General features: G+C 38.7%; 1 protein-coding gene across 1 annotated transcript in view; it reads right to left on the bottom strand.

Annotated features, from left to right (window-relative positions):
• The window catches only part of mrps5 (mitochondrial ribosomal protein S5), a 32,094-nt gene extending 14,596 nt beyond the window's left edge, over positions 1 to 17,498 (bottom strand). Inside the window, exons 1-6 of the mRNA XM_067610797.1 lie at positions 17,400 to 17,498; positions 15,721 to 15,873; positions 12,719 to 12,844; positions 11,529 to 11,642; positions 10,827 to 10,946; positions 7,221 to 7,255 (exon numbers count right to left, since the gene is read on the bottom strand). Of these exons, the coding sequence (XP_067466898.1) occupies positions 7,221 to 7,255; positions 10,827 to 10,946; positions 11,529 to 11,642; positions 12,719 to 12,844; positions 15,721 to 15,873; positions 17,400 to 17,448 (597 nt within the window). The 5' untranslated portion in view covers positions 17,449 to 17,498. The remainder of the gene's footprint in view (positions 1 to 7,220; positions 7,256 to 10,826; positions 10,947 to 11,528; positions 11,643 to 12,718; positions 12,845 to 15,720; positions 15,874 to 17,399) is intronic.
• Between the last annotated feature and the right edge of the window lie 3,607 nt (positions 17,499 to 21,105).

Raw genomic sequence — 21,105 nt, 5'->3', positions numbered from 1 at the left:
GCACCATTAACCTGCGGCAGAATTCAATGTCTTGACAGATTATATATATATATATATATATATATATATATATTTATGACTTGACTCTTTATAATCTTTATAATTAATAATCATGCTGCATTAATTCCCCTTATGTGAGATTCACTTTAGATATTAAGTTGCGTACGTGCCTCAGTGAGCTCCACTTGGCTGTTAAAAAAAACATCTAATCCAATTGAAAGTTACTGCAAAGGTGCTCTCATTCTGCTCAATGTCTTATTACTTAGGGCAAAACTTTCAAGGTTAGAGTGAATGCCAGTAGGTTAGCTGTGAAGTGCTACTTCATGAATGCAGGTGTCAAAAAACAGGTGGATCCAAGGACGTATCATTAAACCAAGGAAAGAGAGAGAAGTTAGACTTGTACTTTTGCTTTGTGATCAATAAGTCATAACCAAAAGGTACCACTGCTTTGCAAAAATTAAAAAGCCTCTAATAAGTGGGCTTAGCGTCTACGTGTTTCAACTCACAGTCTTTTTCAGGGCTTGTAAAAATTGGTGAGAGCTCACAGATATACCGAGGCTGGTGTTAGCAGCTACCAGGCAATCAATGGATAATTGACACATGTGCAGTCAAGAAAGTGTCCACCACCAGAGAAGTTGTTAGGCCCGGTGGGGGTGCTGAGCAAAACTCGGGAGGAGCGGCTGAGATTGTCACTAAAATGAGAATAGTTGGTCCTTAAAGGAGTCCACCTTAAGTGAGCCTGGGCTGTAGTTGTCACTAGCTTCAGGATGAACCCCCTTCAAGCAAGACATTCAGGCTTGGACTCCCAACGTCCCTTAACTTGAAGATCCAAAATGTTTCTCTTTGTAGCACTTTTCTGTAGTTTACCTCCTCCCCTCCTTAGACATGTCTATGGCCTCTATATCTACTGCTTTGAGTGAGTCCAGGTTACATCCATGCTGCTGTTCATAACGCTTGGCCATGGGGTAGTTTTTCATTTCCTGTGCTCAGCGATTCTCTCTTTCAGTTTTCTTTTTGTTCTCTCCACATAAAAAAAACAGCCACATGGGCAGTGTAGGTGGTATACTAAATGAGTGGTGTTGCAGTTAATGAGTCCTTTTATAGCACAGGTTTTATTTCAGTGCATGTCCTTGAAGTTGTTCGTTTGTTTACGTGGTGTCACAGTGATTACATCCACCACACTTAGAAAAAGCCTTGTGGTCCTTGATTGAGCAAAGTGCCCTTTATGTCTCCCGGATCAATTTGTCTCCTACAGTAGGTGCTCTTCTAAAACTGACAGCTGGTGCAGATAGGAACACATCTTTAAGAAGTGGATCACTTTCTATGATTTTGCAGTTATTTTTAATGATTTGCTTTATTTCATTTGCTCTAGTGTCTACTGTGTCACAAAGTATAATTGGTTCCTTTTGTTTCTGTTGCAGGAAATCCTGTCTTCTCAATTTCTTAGCTTTAGTATAGGCCTCGTTAATAGTATTTGTTTTGTAGCCTCTATTTAGAAACCATATTTCCTTAGCTTTAGCTTCACAATCTGGCTCTTGATCACAAATCCTCTTAAGATGTTGAAATTGTCTGTATGAGATGTTCTTTTTAAGTGGGGGATGAAAGCTATCTGCCATATGTAATGTGTTTATGGTTTCTTTTCTTGTGAAAAACAGTAGTATAGAGGTGTCCGTCATTGTGTTTCGTTATGGTATGGTCCAAAAAAATCAATCTGTTTGAAGTCATACCGTAAACTCAGTTTCAGGTTGTCATTTGTAGTATTGAAATATCCATGAAAGAGGTCTTGTGGGCCTTCTTTGTGGTCTATGTTGGTATATAAGGAAGCAGGATGTAACCTCTATTAGCAAGTTTATAAAAAAATTAAGATTATTGCAAAATTATCTCTCTTCTTATTGCAGATAACCAACTTCAGTGAAGTACTGGAACCTATACTTAGGAATCATCTATTTTTTAAAAATTTTAATGTGGGTATTTTTCTATGTAATTATTTTTCTACATGCCTGTCTGTGAATATCTGATGCTACTGATTATTTATGATGGATTTGCTAACTATCTCAAGTCTGGCAGCCCACCAGGCCTGAGTTGACCCCCCGCCAGACCTAAGCATCTGGGAATTAAAAAAAAAAAAAAAAAAAAAAAAAAGTATTTTAAGATGTTTTCTTAACTAAAATGTGTTATAAAAGTAGCATAGATCCTTTAAGGAACAGCTCAGTGCACAGCAAGTGCACGGTTGAGAGAGAGAGAGAAAGAAGGAGAGAGAGAGAGGGAGAGAGAGAGCATGTGTGACGATGAGGCAGCGGCAACTGGGGCAGAGAGTATGAAGTTAGCAGTATAACTGTGAACAGTGTAGAGTGTGTACACTTTAGGCTATTTGTTGGTGAATACATGCTACTCCTCAAGACCCAAGCCAAGATCCTGTGTCTTGTTTGCCACCCAGTTGAAGTGAAGGTGGTTAGCATCGAAGCTAGTGACAACTTCAGCCCAGACTCACTTAAGGTGGACTCCTTTAAGTACCAACTATTCTCATTTTAGTGACAATCTCAGCCTCTCCTCCGAGTTTTGCTCAGCACCCCCGCCGGGCCTAACAACTTCCCTGGTGGTGGACACTTTCTTGACTGCACATGTGTCAATTATCCATTGCTACTCTGATTGCCTGGTAGCTGCTAACACCAGCCTTGGTATATCTGTGAGCTGCTACTTGTTTTTAAAAAGCCCTGAAAAAGACTGTGAGTTGAAACACGTAGGCACTAAGCCCACTTATTAGAGGCTTTTTTAATTTTTGCAAAGCAGTGGACCTTGGTAATTTTGGTTATGACTTATTAATCACAAAGCAAAGTACAAGTCTCACCTCTCTCTCTTTTTTTTTTGGTCTCAAAACTTTCAAGGTTGTTGACTTCACAAAGGGAGGGGGGGAAAAAAGAAGACAAAAGGCTATGTTGTGACACTGACAACGCTCCATCTCTGTTAATGAAATCACTGAATCCTGTCCAAGTGGCTGCTGTACCTGGAGAGTGGCCATGAACATCACTTCTCCCTCTGTCGCTTTAACTCTCCTCCATTTCTTTTCTTTACTGTAGCCTTTATTCTCTGTCATCCCTCCCGCTCTCTTTCATCTCTCTGGAGGTCCAACTGATAGCAGCTCTTACTGAGACTGTAAGGGATTCAACTTGATGGAAATTTTTGAGGCTGTAGTTTGTAATGTTGTTATGTCAGATTAAATGAAACATTAGTGTGCCACTACGCATCCTCACACACCTCTACCTAAAACCTGCATTCATTTGTGGGCAGAACAACACTGATATAACAGTACCAGTTCAAAGTTTGGACACACTTTCTCATTCAAGGGAATGGGAAGGTGTGTCCAAACTTTTGACTGGTACTGTACTTCCGTCATTGCTGTGTAACAAACATTTGCATGGGGCAACATTAGCATTCATTTGGAGTTGTGTTTCTGGCCACCTGACGAATGTAAGTTCAATATTCACTCTCTTTCAGCTCTGTTTTGGTTTTCACGAACTCCTGAGAAAAAAAAATATCTGTCTCTTGTCACTTTAAACTGAAAACAACTGCCTGGAAACAATGTTGATGACAGCGGTAAAGTTGTGGCCATAAAAATAAAACAATGAGCTGAAAGAGGCCAAAACGCTCTGTAAATTTTGCTGCCGCCAGCCTATATAGGTTATAGTCTTTTTTATGGGTGATGTATGATGTACAATTTTAATTTGGAGATTAAACAAGTTATTCACTCAAAAATCACATGAATACCAACTAAATACCCACCACCATCACTATAATTAAATTAGCAAGTGTTTCAGTTACTTGATATAGGGCTGGGTATCAAACCTCAATAGTATTTTGGCACCAACCAAAATGTGGTCAAAGCACTGAGCATTAATAAATGTCAAGTACCGAATGTTGGGTCAGCTTCGGAGTCAGACAGTTCCTGATTTAAATAATATTTGTTTTGGCAAAGTTCTTGTGTTGCTTCCTGTGTTCAGATATTTAACATTGAGAAATTTGACTTTGTTAAATGAAAAAAAAAGGTTTTGTAGAAAAACAAAATTCTATTCCTCTATTCCTCAAAGTAAGGCATTGAAATAAAAAGAAATCTTATATCAAGCCCAGAGTGTACATTAGGTTAAATACATAGGAAATCAGTATATACTATACTGGAGGACATATGTTATATATAATTTATAGAGTACACACTAGATACCAGTCAATATTTGATTAAGTATTTAACTGATTTAATAATCAATTCTGGAGTAGATATGATGATTAATTTTCTCTACCGTGAGACTTACTGTAATTGTAAATGAAATATAAAACCTTGCATTAGTCTAGCCCTGTTTGCCCTTCTCCTCTCTTTTTACTTTCTTTTCACTTTCCTCCATCTCTCTCTCTATCTCTTCATGACTTTCTAACACACACTCACAACCTTTCCTCCTCCTCCTCCTCTCTCACTTCCTCTTCCACTCTTCCTCTAGCTCTCTCTGTCACCCTCCCTCCCTCCTTTTCCTCTCTGCTCCTGTTGGATGTATTCGCTAATGGCATGCCGGCGTCATCGTCCTTGGGAGACAAGCCTTTTATTCCAGTAAGCCTTTTCCATTTCATTAGGCCGGAATTTATAGTGGCACATGCACACACACACACACGCCCAGACACACACCCAGACACACACTCGCGCACACACATACACACAGAGTATATTTATAGAGGGAGATGGCACCATAAAAGCGTCCATCAGTTTCCAGGGGGGAGCCTAATGTCTGTGACACCACTCTTATTTATGCAGGCAGGAGGGCTGGGGAAGACTATTAATGTAACACATACACACACACACACACACACACACACACACACACACACACACACTGACTGTAATAATGTCTTTGCATGGAATAAATAGATGCAAATAAACAATGCAAAAGACTTATAGAACCAAATACAAATAGTATCATTCACAAAAAAAGAAGAAAACGAAACAAAGACATGCAAAAACAGACACACACATACACACTTGTTGTCCTAGGTCACTTTTGTGGACATTACATAGATTTAAATTAATTTCCTGGAGACTTATCCTACTCCTAACCACTACTTGCCTAACTCTAACATTAACCACCGACCCAAAAATCAGCTTTTCCTAACTGGAGACATGGCTTATGTCACCAATTGGACAAGCCATCCCCAGTTAACTGGTCTTTAGTCTGAAATTTGTCCCTGAAAGTAGCTTATGACAGATACACATACACACAAGACACAATTATACATGTATGCATGTATGGTGCATATAAACAGGTTAAATGAAAATCAGACATCTAATGTACAGGAATAAATAGCGAGTTGTTGCTTTTTTGTACCGATTTACTTGCATGTTGGGTCTACCTGCATGGAACTACTGTAGTGTGTGTGTGTGTGTGTGTTCGTGTGTGTGTGTGTGTGTGACCTTGTAGTATTACCCCCATTAGTTTAGTAGGGTACATTAGTGCTAATTGAATTAAGGTAAGATGACATGACAGAGAGAGAATCTAAATGAACTGAGTTTGTCCATAGCCAAGCCTACTGGTATCTCAGCTCACACACACACACACACACACCGAGCTGCATTTATTCATTAATTCTTTCAAAAAATGAAGACCTGCTAGGCACAGTAGAGTAAGAAGTCTTAGTTAAGCTGGATTTATACCTCTGCATTAAGGCGTAAAGCTGTACCTACGGCAGTTATGTAAGTAGACTCAAGAACTGTGATTGGCTGTTCTTGTTTTCTCCTACAAGTTCCTGATGGCGGTTAGAGATTGATCAGAGTAAAGACGACATTACTTTTAGAAAAAAAAGGTTAAATTATCACATCTAGCAAAACCATTTCCACCGCAGACCTTCTGCTCACCACGACCCCCCTGCAACAAAAACGGGACGACTACATGCAATAGTCCATATTCAGTTATGAAACAACGTTGACCTTCCCGCCATCGCTCGAATCACAAAGTGCATGAAAGAATGTGAATACAGTTACTGCGGGGAATATAATTAAGGCTCATTAAGGTCCAATCATTTATGATAAACCTGTTTATACATCCTGTTGCACTGATTATAACAAGGTAAAATACAACACTGAGTATAATCATAACCTTAACCTCCTTGCATCAAGTATTAATCCAAGTTTAGATTTATACTTGCAGAGGCAAAACTGAACTGAAGTTTGTTGTGTTCTATATTTTATTAAAATCTAATGACGTGAGTTCTCTGCCTTCAAAACAATATTTTTCTCAGAAAGAAGAATCCCTGACTATCAAGTGCACAAGCAATCAATTTTTCATATTATATTGCTCATTATATGATGATTTAAGGGCTACATCACAAAATGTCCTTAATTTCTGATGAGTTTTCCCTGCATGAATGATTATAAGAAACTGGAGCTGTGTTTCATGAAGGAAACCTTTTGTGACTGATTTATTTGTATAGTATGGTACAGAGGACAAAGTTTTGTGTTTGCAATATTATGTAAGTAATTTTGTTTTGTTGCATCTGTATTTTGGTGTCTTGTAATTCCATGTGAGCTGACCACTTTATGTACATGACAAATAAATAACTGTACAACTTATTACAAAATGCTGACTTATGAGTAAATAGCAAATAGAGTCTTTAGTTTCAACAAGTTTAAACAAAGTCAGAATATGTCATACTGCCTCGGAAAGCAAGAGTGGTTGAAAATATTTCTGTTAAAATGAAGTGAAAGGATTTTATTAAAAGTTCACTTAATCTTCACACATTTCACTGATGTTACAATTTTGATTTTAAGATGTTCGTACTCGGCATAACTGTCTTCATTCGAGATTGCAGATACTGTTCTAAGCTATTTTCACTGCAGCTGTTTAGTTTTATGTGTTGACATGATGATTTTGAATAATTATTAAAAACATCGACATTTGAGGACGTCATCTTGGGTTTTGGGAAACAGCGACTGACATTTTTCACCATTTTCTGACATTTTCTTGACGAAACAACTAATCGATTAATCGAGAAAATACCGGACAGATGAATCGATAATGACAACGACATTAGTTGCAGCCCTACATACACAAGCGATGATAAAATTAAACCTGAGACGCAGCAGTCTACAAGGTCCGAATAATAATACACACTAGCTGCTGGGGGTACTGATAAACTTACAGTATGTGTTTGTGGTTTATTTATTCCGTGACAAGAGAGACGCTCACCTCAATGACACGTGAATCAAAGTCTTCATAGGTTTCTGTGGAGAGAGAAGAGGGAAAGACAAGTTTAGATTAAAAAAAAATAAGATGCTTTTACACACAACCACATTTGAGCACAGGCACACACACACACTGTCACTATAAACAGATTAAACCAGGCTCCTGCTAGCGTAACAAATACCCAGAAGCCCTTGCAGGAGCGTAACGAGTCGACACTTTTCATTGTCAGTGACCTCTGAAGGATGTTGCTCTTCCAACAGCAGCCTGTTCACTTCTAACCAATTAACAACAAAGGAAAGCTGACTCAAAGGCTCCGAGGAGAAAATACACACACACACACACACAGACACACACAGACACACACACACACACACACACACACACACACACTTCTCAGCTGGGACATTAGCCCACCATCTGTAAGAAACTAAACCTGATCAGAGACAAGCAACCTAGTTACAGCTCTGTGCACATCACGTTCACCGGGCCCCGTGAGTATTTGTGCCAGAGTGACAGCGACAGATAGAGTGTGTGTGTGAAACAAAAGTGTTTGTACATGTGGGAGCGAGAGTGCGAGTGTATTTCACGGTGTGAGAGAGCTTGTTAGCACAGGGACGAGAGAGAGAGGAAATATCAAGAGGAAATGAGAAAGCTGAGGGGGATTTGAGGAAGTGTTCATTTCGTTAACGAAAACTATGACTAAATATGTAAGTCGACGACCTTTTTTTCCCCTGTGACTAAAACGACACGATGACGAGACGGCACCAACGTCATTAAACACGAACTGGGACTATATCAACATGCAATATTGCTGACGAAAAAAGACAAGACTAAAATGTAGTTCAAAAAATTGAAACTTTACCAAAATCTCTATTTATTTTAGTTGACAAATTACAATCCAAATATCTTGTTAATTGGATGCACCGGCACAATGAACACTGAGAAGTACGTTAAATATTCTACAGAAAGCAAGTTAATAATGACAACAACAGGGTTCTGGAGAAAGAAGTGAGCTGATATTTGGGTCCGTTTTCATTACAACGAGGCTAAGAAAAAAAATGAATGCATTGCTTAATCAGAAGAGAAGCAATGTGGCCATAAAATAGCTGGTCAGAATACCACAAACCTGAAGAGACACATGAAAGCTCACCACAAAGAAACATCTCGGTGGTAACATTAGATTATTTTTTTAAGCTATATTAAACCAACTAGTAAGGCGATGGTATTACATTATGTAGGCTGTGTTTTATAGCCAAACCAAACTTGTTAAGCTAGGCTAGGATTGAGTCCCGTCTCTGGTATACACATAACGTTAGATGGGCTAACATCTCTCAACAACGGGACATTGCTAACATTAGATGGCTTTCATATATATTTTTCTACTGAGAAAAAGTAGAAGCTCAGCTAGCTTAGCTGGCTAACCTGTTGCTTCAATACATGTTATGCAGACTGTTCTCATTGTATGTTTTTGTAGGTAGCTAGTTTGTGTATCATTCTCAAAGCCCTATAAACAGTTTTTGCAGCATGTAGTCTGCAGATCTAGCACCAAAATATATAAATTAACAACTAACTACAACAACTAGCTAACTTTTATCAGTGCTTAAACAGTTTTCATTGACTAAAACTACTAAATAGTTAGAGTTTTCTTTGACTAAGAAAAGACTAAAAATGTCCAGACTTTTAGTCAACTAAAACTTGACGACCCCCCCCAAAAAAACAGGATGAGGTTGACTAAATATGATAAAAACTGACAAGGACATCTGACACAGGACTGAGACTAAATTAAAAAATAGCTGACAAAAGTAACACTAATGTGAGGCAAGCGAATAAGAGACTGAATACAAGAAGACGGAGCAAGAAGCAAGAAAATGTGCTCTGCGAGTCCAGGAGAGCCTCATCCCTCATCTGTCAGCAGTTTGAGGTAAATGTGTTGAAATCAATTCTGACAGCAAAGGTTTAAACATGTAATAAGACTGGGAATAAGAGGCCGGCAGCTCCATCAGAGAGTCAGCTGGAATTAACCAGCTGTGTTCTTCAGTGTTTGTAATGAAGGGTTGATTAGGCAGCAGAGAAAGTTTACAATACAAATTTAATATTATCAGATGTATCTGTTTATATGCCTACAAAATTATAGTATTTCCCCACATTATTGATAAAAAAAACCATCTGAAACTGCTTTTAGATTTTCATGCAACGCTCAAACGTGTCCACTGAGACCTAGAAACATTACACTTCTACATACTTTTCTAGTTCTACGTACTGATTAAGTTTTGAAAGTCTTCAGCATTAGAAAAATTATAAAATTAAATTTTCTCAAAAAATAATTTTGACTTGCCAAACACAGTTGTAACCAATATCAATAATGGTCTGTTTTTCCTATTAAACCATAGTCAGAGATGCCAATTTTTGTTTCTGTCTGCAGTTTTGAAGTTATGCTGAGTAATTATCTAATCAAGCTTAGCTCAAATACTTTCAGATTAAGTCCGTGCAGTCATAAATTTCGGGGTGCATGCAGATGGTGTGCACTTGTGGATATGCGCACGCAAATCCTCGCAGACCCTCACAGTCAAACTAAGAACATAAATTGGCTTTCATTAGACAAAGCACAGCCAGGATAGCATTCTCTTACCCAGAGAGTAACAGAAAAAAATATCTCACATAAGCTTATATATTCATGTTGAATAAAAACAAAAGAAGGGTGATATCATCCTCTGGGATGTGAGTGTTTGATTCAGGTCAGAATTAATACAGCCAAAAAAAGAGACGAGGAAGAGTAATGACAGAAAAGGGGGGATAGCAGAGATGTAGAACAGAGAGAAAGACATTGCCGGGGATAGTGACAGAAAAAGAACAAAGGAAAGACTGAGCAGGGAAAAAAAAATGAAAACCATAGAGACACAGAGAGAGAAAGATGTCTTTCTAAATTCGGAAATTGTCCCACTTGACACTTTGGTCGAATCCTCATCTTCATCAGTCCTAATGGGCGCCCATACTGGCCTGTCACTCTCTCTCTCTCACACACAATCACTCAGAGCAGCCTACACCCCTTATTATTCCTCTATTGCTTCATCCATCTCTTCTTTTTTCTCCATCACTACAGAGACATCATTGTGCTGGAGCTGATGTATCACAAAAATCCACAAAAATCTAACTATGAATCAGCAGCATGGAGACCTGATGCGGTAACCACAAGAATTGTGATTGGTTGTTGGACATTAGTATGGATTGTTGATATCAAAGACAACATGGAGGAAGTGAAAGAAGGATTCAGTAATCTTCTCCTTGTCAGTAACATTAGACAGATGTACATATTGTGATCTAGTGAAGCCATTTTTTTTTGTAAACTTTCTTCTCGACATCATGATTGCCGCCTTCTATCTCAACATGAAGTGAATCATATGTTGTACAGATTGTAAAGCCCTTTGAGGCAAATGTGTGATTTCAGTCAATAGAAATAAAACTGACAGTTTACACATTTGCAGAAGTTAATCTACTACAGCACAGATTTAACACCTCAATGGAAAATTTTGCTAAACTGTCACAAAAACTCACACAAAAGCTTTGCAACATTAACATGTCCTAACATTGGTGTGTGTGTGTGAAAGTTACCTCCGTTGGGTCCAGGATCAGGGGGGCCCAAGCTGATGCCCCCCCAGGAGTTTCCCGTCCATCCTCTCTCCCTCTTCACCTTCATCTTCCTCCTCCTCTCCCACTCGTCCCTCTGACGCACTGCGGGAGAGACACGATATAACCGTCACACTGAAGCCCGGAGGAACATTCGGAGGCCGCAGCGGTCTCAAATATCAAATGTGCTATTTGTCATTGTCAAATTAACTGTGTAATTACTGTTAACAAATTAGATCACCGTGGAGACACATCGGCAGCCTCCATGTCAACAGTGTTACCACATCTACTTCTGATTCTAAAAAACTGAGAGCTCATTTCCTATGCTGTTACTTCCTGCTAGCTCTTGAAAAGTTTGTTTTCCAGTAGACTGATTTCTCTTTGGCTTTGCTAAAAAAAAAAAGGACATTGTGCAAAAAAACCAAGTGCAAAATACATCAGAGATCTTTTTATCATCTACTTTTGCTAAAAACTGACAACTTTTGTTCTGTTTGCTCTGAAATAAACATCTTCTTGTTTTTTTTAAAGGCAATTCAGCAGTTTTCCTCCCAATCTGACTCCAGTGGCTTCCGATAGAAAATGGAATGACAGTTCATGACATCAGCGATATAATTTGATCACAATAACTTGAATGTGTTCCTTAATTCATACAGATTTGTGGTGGTAAATGTATTCATATGTGTGTACCTAGTTCAGCTTGCACCTCCTGCTGCTCGCCTTCGCCTCTCCGACTCATGGTCTGCAGAGTCCCGTCCTTTAGCACCGGAGTGTTCAGACCGGGCCACAGAAAACCACCACGACCTGGGCGGCAGCGACGCAGAGAGAGAGAACAGAAAGAAACGACACGTAGTAGGTCAATTCAGATAGAGACAGAGGGACTTCAAGGGTGCGAAGAAATAAAAGCGAACAGTAGTGACAGTGTTGGCTACAGGTCTGACTGAACAGCCTCCTACATGCAAAATCCACAGTCAAAACCTCCCCACAGGGAAAATAGTTAAGACTTTTGTGAATTACATTTAAGACTTTTTAATACCTTCTAGGTGTTTTTTGAGGCTTTTTACAACTTTTCAAGACCTGCAGACACTCTGTTTTTCAAATCTCTATTTCTTATCCTTGAGATGGACAGCTAAGATAACATAAAATATACTTCCCATTTAAATAACACTGTAACAAAATCAACAAAAGCGATGCATAAATACATAATCTACCACAGATGTATGTATAGTTGTGGGTGTCTGCAGGTTTCAGGGAGTTATTTGCCATCTGGAGATGATTTTTTTTGCTAAAAAGCTCCTGTGTCTGTCTTGAAGACTGACTGAGAATGAGACTTTCAACTGTTCAGATGTTTTAAGAATCATATTTAAAACTTTTTAAAAAACTATTTATACATTTTAGATAATTGCACAGGTGGAGTCCACCGCAGACAGATGAGTGGGGATGGTGAGAGATAAATTAGCGAGTGTCACAGAGATGGAGAGTGAATGAAGACGGATAGTTCCACTTAAAAGAAAAGTGAATAAAACAACGAATAAGAGAAAAAAAAAGCAGCAGGCAGAGACAGTGAAGGGTAATTCCTCTACCTACTAGAGCAGTGTAATAAATAAATCAGCTCTTACTAATGAATATTCTAGTGCGAGTGTGTCGTGTCCATCAGCTGCCTATTAACATTAGTTAGACAGAGCGATGTCGACCTTTGACAGCAAAAGAGAAAGAGAAATTTCTGGACTTCTGGTAAAGGATGAGACGAAGAAAACACCTACAGACGATTTTACACATGGTTGTTCTGAAAAAGGGGATTTTAAAAGACATGATGGCATCATTTGTTTTTCTCTAAGTGCGGGGAAGTCATGACAAACGTCTGTCACATGATGTCTCACCTTCTCCGATGTTCTGTCCTCGGTTCAGGTCTCTCCTCAGTTTGCGTTTGGTCCTCTTCCCTCTGCCCTTCCTGGCTCCGGCCCCCGACTCTGCCAACACTCCTTTCCATAACTCCTCAGCTGTCACTGTAAACACACACACACACACACACACACACACACATATGCACAAACATAAACATGACAGCTCTGACAATCTGGCAAAAGTATCTCCTTATTGTCTGTGTAAGAAAAGAAAATAAAGAGAAAAAGACGTCATTGTACCCAAAAACTACAGAAAAAATGAAGTCAAACTGAACTGATTCACGTAGATCTTGTCAAGTAGAGGTGCAGATTCAGAACTTGATGCGGCGTCTACGTTTTCTCACCTGCTACACCTGCACAGCAGTGAGTCTAGCTCTAGTTTAGCATATCAAATTGTTTTATAGCAGAATTTTGTATCAGCAATTTCATGTAGAAAACTTAATTTAGGATTCCCATAAAGGCCAGCTTGTCTGTGAATGTATGGCCTCCGGGGGATGTAAAGGCGAGGAATTAAGATGTCTAAGAAGTGACATATGGGATCGCCTGGGGGACTGTAATTAAAATACAATAAACTCATAGTGTTTGCAAAGACCTGGCATCTATAGAGAATGTACTGGACCTGCAGTATATCCTCAGATTAACATCCATCTGAAAACTCCGGAGCATAAAAGTAGAATAACACGGCCAAAAACTCTCCTGAGAAATAAATATTAAATGGAGAGATTTCATCCCAGAGACAGAGTCAGTGGAGCACGATGGGTTGTTGGTGTCTGACGGTGTATTCCTGTGATCACAATGCAAACTGTGAGTGAGACATGCTGACAGACACAAAACACTTAATTGGTGGAGACATGCTGAGGCAGTGACTGAGAATGAAAAGATAAAAAAAAAAAAAAAAGAGGAGTCAGGGAGCCGCTGAGCATCGTGAGCGAGGTAGAGGCAGACTGAGAGAGTGATAAAAGATAAATAGAGAGAGAGAGAGAGAGAGAGAGAGAAAGAGAGAGATGTTTTGACAGCTCTGTATGTGCCCATTTAAAATACTGTCATCATGCTGACACGCTGTCCAAACAAGCTCTGCTGACATGCACCTGCATGGAAAAATGACTAATCATACACTACATGGCCAAAAGTATGCGGACACCCAGACATGACACCTATATGTGATTGTTGATTGGCCGCTGATGTTGGGCGATGAGACCTGGTTCACAGTTCGTCCTAAAGGTGCAGGATGGGGTTTAGATCAGAGCTCTGTACAGGCCACTTAAGCTCTTCTACACCAAACTCAGAAAACCATTTCTTCATAGACTCAGGGAACTGTCAATTTGAAACAAGACAGTGTTTTCCTAAAACTGTTGCCACAAAGCCGGAAGCAAACTAGAGCTGCAAAAATAAATCGATTAGTTGATTGACAGACTATTCTGACAATAGATTAACTGTTTTAAAGAAAAAACAACACAATTCTCTGGTTCCAGCTTCTTAAATGGGAATATTTTCTGGTTTCTTTGAGTCTTCTATGATAAAAAAAACTTTCTTTCGGTTGTTGACTGCTGGTCGGGACAAAACAAGACATTTCAGGTTGAATTTTGGGCTTTAGAAAATGGTGATCGACATTTTTCACCATTTTTCTGTAATTTTTAGCTAAAATATGTTTGTATGCTGTAACAACAAAGAGGAACCGATTTCCTATGATTTTACACACCAAAGTTTGTGTACAGGTCTTGTGAAAAAGGTGTAATAACGTCTTTTGTTGTTCCACGTGGAGCTGGGTGCAGTCTGATAAGGTTGGGGCTGAAGACTACAAGTTTGATAATTTAAAAAAAAATGGGGGGGGGGGGGGGTGAAGTTAGAAAAAAGTGAAGTTATTAGACCTCTACAGCATGCATCTCTGCTTGAGGCTAGCAGCTTGAGGCTGCATTAGCCAATACTAGCATAACGCACCCAAATCTCTGACTTAACTGTCAGCAGTCGAGTTGCATTCTGGGTAATGTAGGTGCCAAGTTTTAATAAGGAAGAAGAATGTGTGGAACATAAAAATACATCTATTTTGGGGTTTTTTTTAACTGTCCATAGTGACTCCAAAGTGTTTAGTTCATTACACTTATTTGTCAGGGAACGTGAACGAAAACATTCATCTCACACGAGGTGAAGAGATGAGATTTAGCTACTAGCCAATTTCCATCTGCAGTCCCTGGGGAGGTAGACACAAAACACTAATACAACTAGTGCAGTTACCAGAAATACACGTTCAAATACAATAAATACTAAATTCAAACATACATACTGTACACATTTCAATCATTACACCCAATATAGGAAAGCAATGCTAAATCTTTTAAGATCTCCCTTCAGCGAAGCAAAGGAGCTGAGCCCAAACCATATAAAACAGCTCCAGACCAAAAGTACATAAAAGTGAGAGGACATGAGTGTCCATATACTTTTAACTATATAGTGTATTTATTTATCGTCAGTAAAAGCAAAGACAAAGAGCGAGAGTGAACCAACAGCATCTGTGACACTAATCATTAAGGTTTAAAGAGGAATTTTACAGCAGCTGGAAATGTTGTTTTTGCTGACCGCTGGTAGTTTAACTTCTCATCTTGCTGCGGTGATGTAGAAGTGTACTGCAGTGTCTGTTAGTACACATGACATCACTGCTGAGTGTGATTTAAGGTGCAACAGAGCACAAATCCCCCCAAAACTAACCATACATGTCAAAACAACAGAAATGCTGTTTATTTGTTCTTTATGTAAGAATAAACTGAGCTGCTGCTGAGACAGTCATTTATACTATTTTATGCATGTTTAAAACACAAAAAACATCAACAGAACTGTTTTGATAGCAACAACAAAACAATACATCTCTCATTTGATTTCACTTATAAAACAAAGCCTGCATAAAAGGATATTAAGTGGCTTCTGTCTGTGATTGACAAATACAGGGACAGATGGCTTCAGAAATAATCTTTTCTTATACTTACACTTGTTGAAGAAGCTGCCATGTCTGGTTTGCTGCCATGCTGTTGCAGGGACCAGCGGAAGTGCTGGGTTTCTTTGGAGAGAGGTAGCAGAGGCTCGACCGGCCCACTGGGACGCCTGAACTGCTCCCCCTACGGTGCGCAGTGGTGCTGCACCTGAATGAAAGAGACATCCACCAAAGCAAAGCAGATGTATGAATTATCTGTGTAACATCGAGCAAGTTAAACATACAAAGACACAGCTGCTAAAACACACAAAACACTTAACATCAAGAAACAGCGAACATCTGGCTAGACCTCCAGGTAAGGTAAAACTGTTACATCACAAGGATACTGACTTTTCATTAAACATACACAAGTCATCATCATCATCAGCCACATCTCAGGTTCCACTCATGCTTCCCACAATATTCAACCCTGTAATAAAGTGCTTTCCAAACTTTTTGGCTTGTGATCCCTTAAAACAAGTAGAGGTTGGGCCCCTCCAAAGGGTCACCATATAAATTTGAGGGGTCGTAAGATGATTAATGGGAGAGGAAAGAGGAAAAAACAAAGTTCTGATACACAAATCTGTTTTCAGTTTTTGGACTTTTTCTCTAATCTTTGGTTTTTGCTGAAATATTGGATCATTTGAACATTTGTTGAAATGAAAGCATGTGAGAAGTTTAGAGGGATAAATCACTATTTGGTGGAGCTGTTAACAACTCATAGACATGTGAAATGTGACCCCGACTACACACTGCTTTTTGTAAGATGTCAAAAGCCAAAAAGGTTGGAAACCACTGGTTTCATCTTTAACAATGTGTTGTATTTTAAAAGCTTGTTATATTATCCATTGTGTCAAGAGTAGAAAGCACGATATTTCCCTCTGAAATGTAGTAGAACTATAAAGTAGCATCAAATGAAAATACACAAGTAAAGTACAAGTACCAAAAAACTGTAATTAAATAAAGTACTTGCGTATACATTATGTACTTAATTACTTTCCACCTGTGACCCATTGCGAGTGTGACTATGGGTTGCCCTGTTGTATTGAATATGTTCTTAATACGGTCTATAAAAATAATATAATTTGTGTAATATACATTATTTATTCAGCTCCTCTGTCTTGTTGATAATCCTGCTGCCCCTCAGCTTAATAACCATGCCGTCGTATCTCACAGTAGAAAGCAGTAAAAGTTGAGATTTTCCCGAAGTACAGTAATGTTCCGGTTGATAGTATGCAAGCCGAACTAAAGTGTGAACCCAAATAGTACAGAAATAGTCTTTAGTTATTTTCTCACAGGCGTATATATTTAATAACGTGCAGGGTAACATTAAATTGAATAAATTTTATATAGTGTTTGGTGGGAGAAATACACAGACGCATCACTTCAAGGCTACTTCGGGGTCATTTTCCATTTACAATAAACCAGCATCGTGTTAATCACCAATACTAACATTTCCGTGATTTAAACGAAATGTTTTTATTTATCTGCATGTATTAAAAACACGTGACTGTACTGTAATTAAATGTGTTGTCCAGACATGACAGAAATGACAGGCTTGTCCCGGGTCAATAAACAGAACTGACCGCGACCAAAAAGCCACATTTGCAAACATAAACACAGCAGATATAATCCAATATAAACACTCGACTCTTTTAATTAAGCCGAGGAAGATAAGAAAGAGAAATAATTCACCTCTGACTGTGATGCGGAGGGCACAGCACAACCTGACGGACGCCGCCATGTTGGGATCCTGACTGAGAGGGGTCCTTACGAGGACAACAAGGCGTCTGACGTCTGCCTGTTTAAAAACCGGAAAATAAAAATTGTCACGATTTATTGGTGATTCTATCTGCCCTCACTTTTTATTACTTTGCAAAATGTATTGTTTGGACTCACTATGAGCTTTACAAGATATTTATTTAACTGTTTTTGTTTGTTTTGTTTTGTTTTTAAAAAAGATTTTTGTATTACAAACTTTAGTACCCATGGCATAAAGGCTAAAGGCTTAAAACTAAAGGCTTACACTTTGACAATATAAATAATATATTTTATATATACAATAAATCTTAATAAACTTAGTTTATTTTTCTAAATAAAATTGCACGATGCTAGCCCATTTGGAGCCACATGGACACGGTTGCTGAGTTGAGTAATTTAATGATAAAGGATTTAAAGTATAGTAATTATGTGACAGTAAAAATACAATACAGGAAATATCCTTCCTCTTTCCATCCTCCTCTGCTAATTTTCTCATCTTCCTCCAACATCATTAATTTTTCTCCCTCTCATTCTCATTTCCTGTTTAACAATACATAACATCACCTCCTGTTCCTCACTAAAACAGTGCCGCTGTTACTGCAGGCTCTGTCTTAGGATAAAGATCAGTGACACACAAATACACGCAAACACACACACACACTCGCTATTTCTTTTTCTTTACTTTTCTTTGTCCTACAGTATATTTATGTTCAGGATTTATTTGGATATATGTGTCTGTGTGTTAATACATGTTATGCATGTCTTAATAGAAAGTGCTTACATTTGTATGCAGTATGTTGTGTATACCTGCATGTATTGAATGACACTTAAATAAGTAATTTGTTTTGCTCTGTGTATTCTGAATATTTTCGCAGGCATGTCATTTTCAGGACCAGATTAACACACAAGGGATCCTCAGGGCAAAAACAAGCTCCTGCTTCGGAGGCTACATAAACAAACAATAGGGTAAGATTTCACTTCTTTTTCTTGTACTTTTTCCAAATGTTAACTTCTCAGTTAAATACAATAGCAGTATATACAGTAAATGACAGAAAATCACAAATAGCATGTTATGGCCCCTTTAAATCTAATTAGTCAATAATGCAAGCATTGCCCTGAGGCTCCTCTCATTTCAGTATTGTAATTTTGTGATGAAGTTTGTGGTCTAGTTTGCAAATTAAATTACCACAAATTCATTGCCTTAAGGTGAATCTGGCGTCTTTGAGGCCCCTGATAGTCTGGGGACTGGGGGCAGTTACCTGTTTGGACCAAGTATTAATCCAGCCTTGTTGTTTATGACAGAATAAATCAAAGTAAACAATTCCTTTATTCTCTTCGAATGCCTTCATTTCTGTATTTATGTTTAAATAGCCCAACAAATGCGTGTGTCTAAAAAGAGCAACAGAGAGTTGTGACACTCGAACATACAAACATGTCATTTGTATGTTCACACATGGATGTGGTGAGTTCCTGCACGGTGCGCTCACACTCACACAGCTGTCTCTTTGCGTGTGCAGCAGACCACCAATCAGCACCTCCAGCCTTCGGACATGATTGCCATGCAGCAGAGTGGCTGATAATTATCCACTGTATGTCTCTCAATTTCACCTTATTCAAGATCATTTCCTCAACATTTTAGCCATTTTCCCCGATACATTGGAGATCTGCAATCAAAGACCTGCTGAAGAAAGGACAGCTGCCCAGCTGTGTGATAGCAGGAGGTCGGAGTTGCTGTTGAAAGAATCAATGCATTTCATACAGTAAATTTTCTCCCAAATAATTGCCCCATAATGACAGCTTCATCCACGGTTTTATGTAAAGGAATGAGTCACTCTTCTTGGCTTTGTGCAGTAGCGAGCGGAGGAGTGAAGAGATGGAAAATATTTTAAAGAGAGTTAAACACAGTGCTGCTTGAGTTTAGTGTAAGTCAAGTCAAAGTAAGAGAAGTTTGGTTTCTGCCATTATTGAGTCAGGTGTTTCAAGCCAGAGGGGCCAGCTGTTTGTTTGGAGTATTAGATTGATTGAGAGTTAGATTATATAGAGATGTAAAGTTGGAGGATTTATTGTGGATGCCCAGAGTCCTGTATAAGACAGTTCAGTATGTACATAATCAGTCTTAGGTGACTGGCAGTTGGCGCACTTCCAAGATTTGGATGGAAATAAATCACCAATGCAGAATATGAGCAACAGTGTCAGAAAGTACAAAGGTAGTCAAAGGTACAAACTTGTGTACATAAAGAGGACTAAGAGTCTACAGCCACACAAATCTCTGGGAGGCTGTAAGGTGTGTTCATACAGCAAAGCTAATTTTCCCCTCACATCATTCGTGTGTGTTGTGCTGGAACATTTGTGTTTATTCACCCCAAACAGCCAATGCATGAACTGTCGTCAGTGCACAGGTGTTATCCACTTAATTCAATTATTGTAAAATGTAGGTTAAATATTGACCCTCTTTGTTGCTTCTGTCATCACACAGATGAAATGATAACTCAACTTTTTTGGGACTATACCTTTAGTCAGACTTCTTGGTATGACCTTAATCTTTTTGTGATCTACTGTCTCTCTCTTTCCTCTTGTCGCTCCACGTGTATGAGGCAGATTCATAAAGACCCAGGATACATGCAAACTTTTCACTTAAGTTGAAACATTTTGAACTGGCACAGATATCTTTTTATGCAATTGTGCCACGTTGTGCCAAGTCCAGTTGCTCCTGACTCAATGCTTTTGGATACACCATGATGTGGATGACATATATGCTATGTCTTCCCAGATATTTAGCATGCTAACATTTGCTAATTAACATTTAGTAGAGAAGAGGCTGATGGGAATGTCTAGTTTTATGGGGAACAATCTTCTGGAAATTAGTAACATAGTTGTTGAGATATTTTGTTGGATAAATGAAAGTTTTGACCTGCTGGTGGTACTAGATGGAACTTCATGGGATCTACAAAGTCATTATCTTCTGGGGGCCATGAATGTCTGTACAAAATTTCATAACAATCCATCCAATAAATGTTGAGATATTTCAGTCTGGTCCTCAGTGTTGCACTGACCAACACTGCATTTCCTGTTTGCTCGCTACATCTACATACAAATATGAAATACTTAGATGTTTGCACAGTTTTAGATAAATAGATTCAAATTAAAAATGGCAACAAAAAAGCCATTGCTTTTGTGATACACTGCTACAAAATGAGCATGAGAAGGAGCAAGACAAACATACTGTAGAGAGACTGAGAGAGGAAAATGTAACATAATGCAACACATTAGAAATATGCCAATCTACTCAAATAGTTTTGAAAAAAGCTTTTTAAATGAAGCTCTGACTCAGCTGACCTGAGGAGGAGGCTGCTCCATAATGCTGGAGCTAAAACTGTAAAAGCACAGCTTTCCTTTGAGCCTTGATGGCAGAACATTTAACAGCTGTTGGTGAGCAGATCTGAGAAGTATATGGAGGTGAAAGATCAGAGTGTGAGTGAGAATGGGAATGAAAGATAGAGATAGAAATGATGGAGTTCACGATGAAATAAGGACATAGCTTTGTCATTTGATTTTTCAGCGGTAATTCTTAAATTACACATTTTGATCTCACTTCAGTCTTTGTTGCTAAGTTCTCATACTTGTAGTGTTTTACTGCTTT

This window comes from Thunnus thynnus, chromosome 14, assembly GCF_963924715.1.
Source record: "Thunnus thynnus chromosome 14, fThuThy2.1, whole genome shotgun sequence".
Classification (NCBI taxonomy): Eukaryota; Metazoa; Chordata; class Actinopteri; order Scombriformes; family Scombridae; genus Thunnus; species Thunnus thynnus.
This window is presented reverse-complemented; position numbering and strand designations above follow the sequence as displayed.